This window comes from Trifolium pratense, linkage group LG4 (assembly GCF_020283565.1).
Source record: "Trifolium pratense cultivar HEN17-A07 linkage group LG4, ARS_RC_1.1, whole genome shotgun sequence".
In the NCBI taxonomy this organism is placed as follows: Eukaryota; Viridiplantae; Streptophyta; class Magnoliopsida; order Fabales; family Fabaceae; genus Trifolium; species Trifolium pratense.
The window spans coordinates 19495937-19499256 of NC_060062.1; the positions used below are offsets into that span (position 1 = coordinate 19495937).

Consider the following 3320-nt stretch of genomic DNA (forward strand, 5'->3'; position numbering starts at 1 on the left):
CATATAATTCTTCATTTCAGTTTGTTGCATATTAAGATCCGAAAATTTGACAAATACAAAAACGAAAATGAAAAAGAAGCAGAATACTATAGTTTAGTTGAAAACAAGGAAGAAGTTCATTTGCAAACATGAAGAAGAGGATCCCCTAGTAGCTCATTGAACTGAAGTTGTAGATTGAACTTGTAGTTGTGTTTGCAGAATATTAAGAATATTATTTCACTGCTTGTGATTGTATATTTTTTCCTTAGTGGAATGAAAAATTTGTGGGTGTTTTTGCAATTATACAAATTTAACATACTAATATTGTAAAATATATATTTCTATAACATAAATAATAGATGAAAAAATGAATGGTTTTGATTAGTGCCAACTAGGATGGGTCACTCTACCCATTTTAGTGGAATGGGTAGTTAAGAATTTGCCTATTCAATATCTGAAAATTTTAAAAAGTGATATTTTTTATATAAAATTTTACTTTTCTTTCTATTTTCCTTAACTAGTGCTCAGTGGCACCGGTTAACATGACCCTTTTAAAATTGTTGTTTATACTTTATACTCCAAATTTATTATTCAACTCATTTTTAGATAAAAATAAATATAAGATTTTTTCTATTATAACCCTTAATAATTTTAGGTATATACCCAATAACCAATGAGAACAAGTCATATATGAAGTAAAACTTGGTTGAAAATTAGTTATGGATAACACATGAAAATCTATTTATGTGGCTTGTTATAATCGGTTATTTAATAAATAGAGTAGTGTAGATCTCACCTATATATAAATTACTTTAGTTCCAAGCCTAATCTTACCTGATCAGAACGGACGTGACTGGTGGTGAACGTGGGGATTTGGTTGTACCTGCAGACACTCCGACGTTCAAGTTAGTATTTGCATGAAATGAAAGTTCTAGAGTTAGGATATAATGTATCTGATTCCTGTGCACGAGAGAAGTATATATAGTCCCCAGTGGGAAGCCAATACCATCAATGCGTAATTGCGACATCAATCATTATCGGAATAACGGCTGAAAAGTCATGATTAACAGTAAATGTCAATTATTTTGTTGACCTTCGCTACATAAGAACTAACTTTTGTGGCTGTTGGGCAGGAGATCGTCGCTGAGCCATCGCCATATTAGGCTGAATTCGACATCCAAGTGGGCCAAATTCGACATTGATTTGGGCTTAGGCCCATTTATTTTTATTTTTTTTGTAAGAACCATTGAACAAAATCAAACTCTTCTTTTCATTTTCAAATAAATAAATAAATTCACTCAAAATCCAGTTTTTCCAACCAAACATACACTATAAAAACAAGAAACCCTCGGTTGATTTTCTTCACTATTTCTCAATTCCATTTCAATGGATTCAAGCTCTAGCGAAATAGCTCAGGATCTCTCACCCCTACTCAAAATCTACAAAGATGGTCGCATAGAGAGACTCTTAGGATGTGAAATCATTCCCCCATCTTTTGATCCAACAACAAACGTTGAATCAAAAGACATCTTAATCTCAAAAGACCAAAACATCTCCGCAAGAATCTTCATTCCTAAACCCAACAACAAAAATCCAATCCAAAACCTTAAAAAACTCCCTCTCCTTGTTTACTTCCATGGTGGTGGTTTCTGCATAGAAACATCATCATCACCACAGTACCACAATTTCCTCAACTCCATTGTTTCTCAAGCTCAAATAATAGCAGTTTCAGTTGATTACAGAAGAGCACCAGAACATCCTCTTCCTATTGCATACGAAGATTCATGGACTTCTCTCAAATGGGTCGCTTCTCATTTAAATGGAAACGGTTCTGATGAATGGATAAATCGTTATGCCGATTTTGAGAAAGTGTTCTTAGCTGGAGATAGTGCTGGAGCAAACATTGCACACAACGTGTGTATTCGTGTTGGAACTGAAGGACTTCATGGGATTAATGTTGAAGGGATTGTTTTGGTTCATTCTTTTTTCTGGGGTGTGGAAAGGATTGGATCCGAAACTAAACAATCTGAACATTTGGATTTTGTTGATAATTTGTGGCGGTTTGTGTATCCGACAAGTTTGGGATCCGATGACCCGTTGTTGAATCCGGGTTTTGATTCGAATTTGGGGAAGTTGAGTTGTAAGAGAGTGTTGGTTTGTGTTGCTGAGAATGATTTGTTGAAGGATAGGGGTTGGTATTATAAAGAGTTGCTTGAGAAAATTGGTTGGGGTGGTGTTGTTGAAGTGATTGAGACAAAAGGTGAAGGACATGTTTTTCATCTGTTTAATTCAAAGTGTGATAATGCTGTCTCTTTGTTTAATCAAATTGCTTCCTTTATTAATCATAGTGGTTAAGTTATGTATGTAGTTTTGCGGAACAAATTAGTATGATTATATGAATAATGTAATTTAAATGGTCATTTGAGGACTATCTAGTTAACATCCTCTAAGCACTTGTTTGTTTTATGTCTATTGTGAATTGTGCAGCAATTTAATTTTAGCAACAGCTCAAGACATTATATTATATATGTAAGGTTGAAGTTCAAATCCGATCATTTCATTTATCATCCTAAGAATGAATTTTTTTTCACTAAATTACTTGAAAAAAAAATAAAAATTAGCAATTCTGATTTAATTAAGAACGACTCCTAATTGTGTTTGGAATCTTAAGTATGATTCTAGTTGATCATGAGTTTCTTCACACCAAAATTTGGGAGCAATTCACAAGAAAATCATTTTGCTTCACAAGCTTGTATTTATCGTATGCATCATTAGTTAATAATTAATATAATCAAATTAAACCTCTTTATTTGGATCATTGTGATTGTAGCTATCAATTTAACTGTTTTTTGTTTATCAATTTTTATGGAACATTGCCTTGCCGACCTAAAAAAATTTCTTTGTAACCTTTGTCACTAACTAGGTCAGGTTTAGAATATTATAATGTCATTTTCTTCTAAATATGTCATTTATCCTCAATGTGTAGATTTTTAATTGGAGAGAAAATATATGATAAACACTTGAAAGTCAACAATGAAGAATTCTCAACTAAACAATTGATGTATGACAAAAAACATTCATTGATTTGGGTCCCTTCTATCGGAATGACAATAATGTTTGACTATACTAGCCACAACGACAAGTATTTCTCCGCATGACGTGCAAACTCTGCTCGGGGCATAATTTTTTTAACATATTATAGATATAATGTTTTCATGATCGCTTAAAAAAGATTAATCTCCGTCGATGAATTTATAAGGTATGGATTCTTCTCTCCCAATTAAATTTGAATTTTCCCATATTTAGGAGCTACAATTCGAACCTCTTACTATATCTTAAGA

The 3320-nt window shown here is 32.7% G+C and overlaps 1 protein-coding gene across 1 annotated transcript; it reads left to right on the plus strand.

Moving 5' to 3' along the window:
• The first annotated feature begins 1049 nt into the window (after positions 1-1049).
• LOC123924286 (probable carboxylesterase 12) lies at positions 1050-2505 on the plus strand. The gene has a single exon (XM_045977127.1). It carries the CDS (start codon positions 1366-1368, stop codon positions 2332-2334), a length of 969 nt encoding a protein of 322 aa, XP_045833083.1. The 5' UTR covers positions 1050-1365; the 3' UTR covers positions 2335-2505.
• Positions 2506-3320: the final 815 nt, after the last annotated feature.

What these genes read in the sequence shown, in the direction of transcription:
- LOC123924286 (XM_045977127.1), top strand. Translation starts at nt 1,366, where the DNA reads ATGGATTCAAGCTCTAGCGAAATAGCTCAGGATCTCTCACCCCTACTC.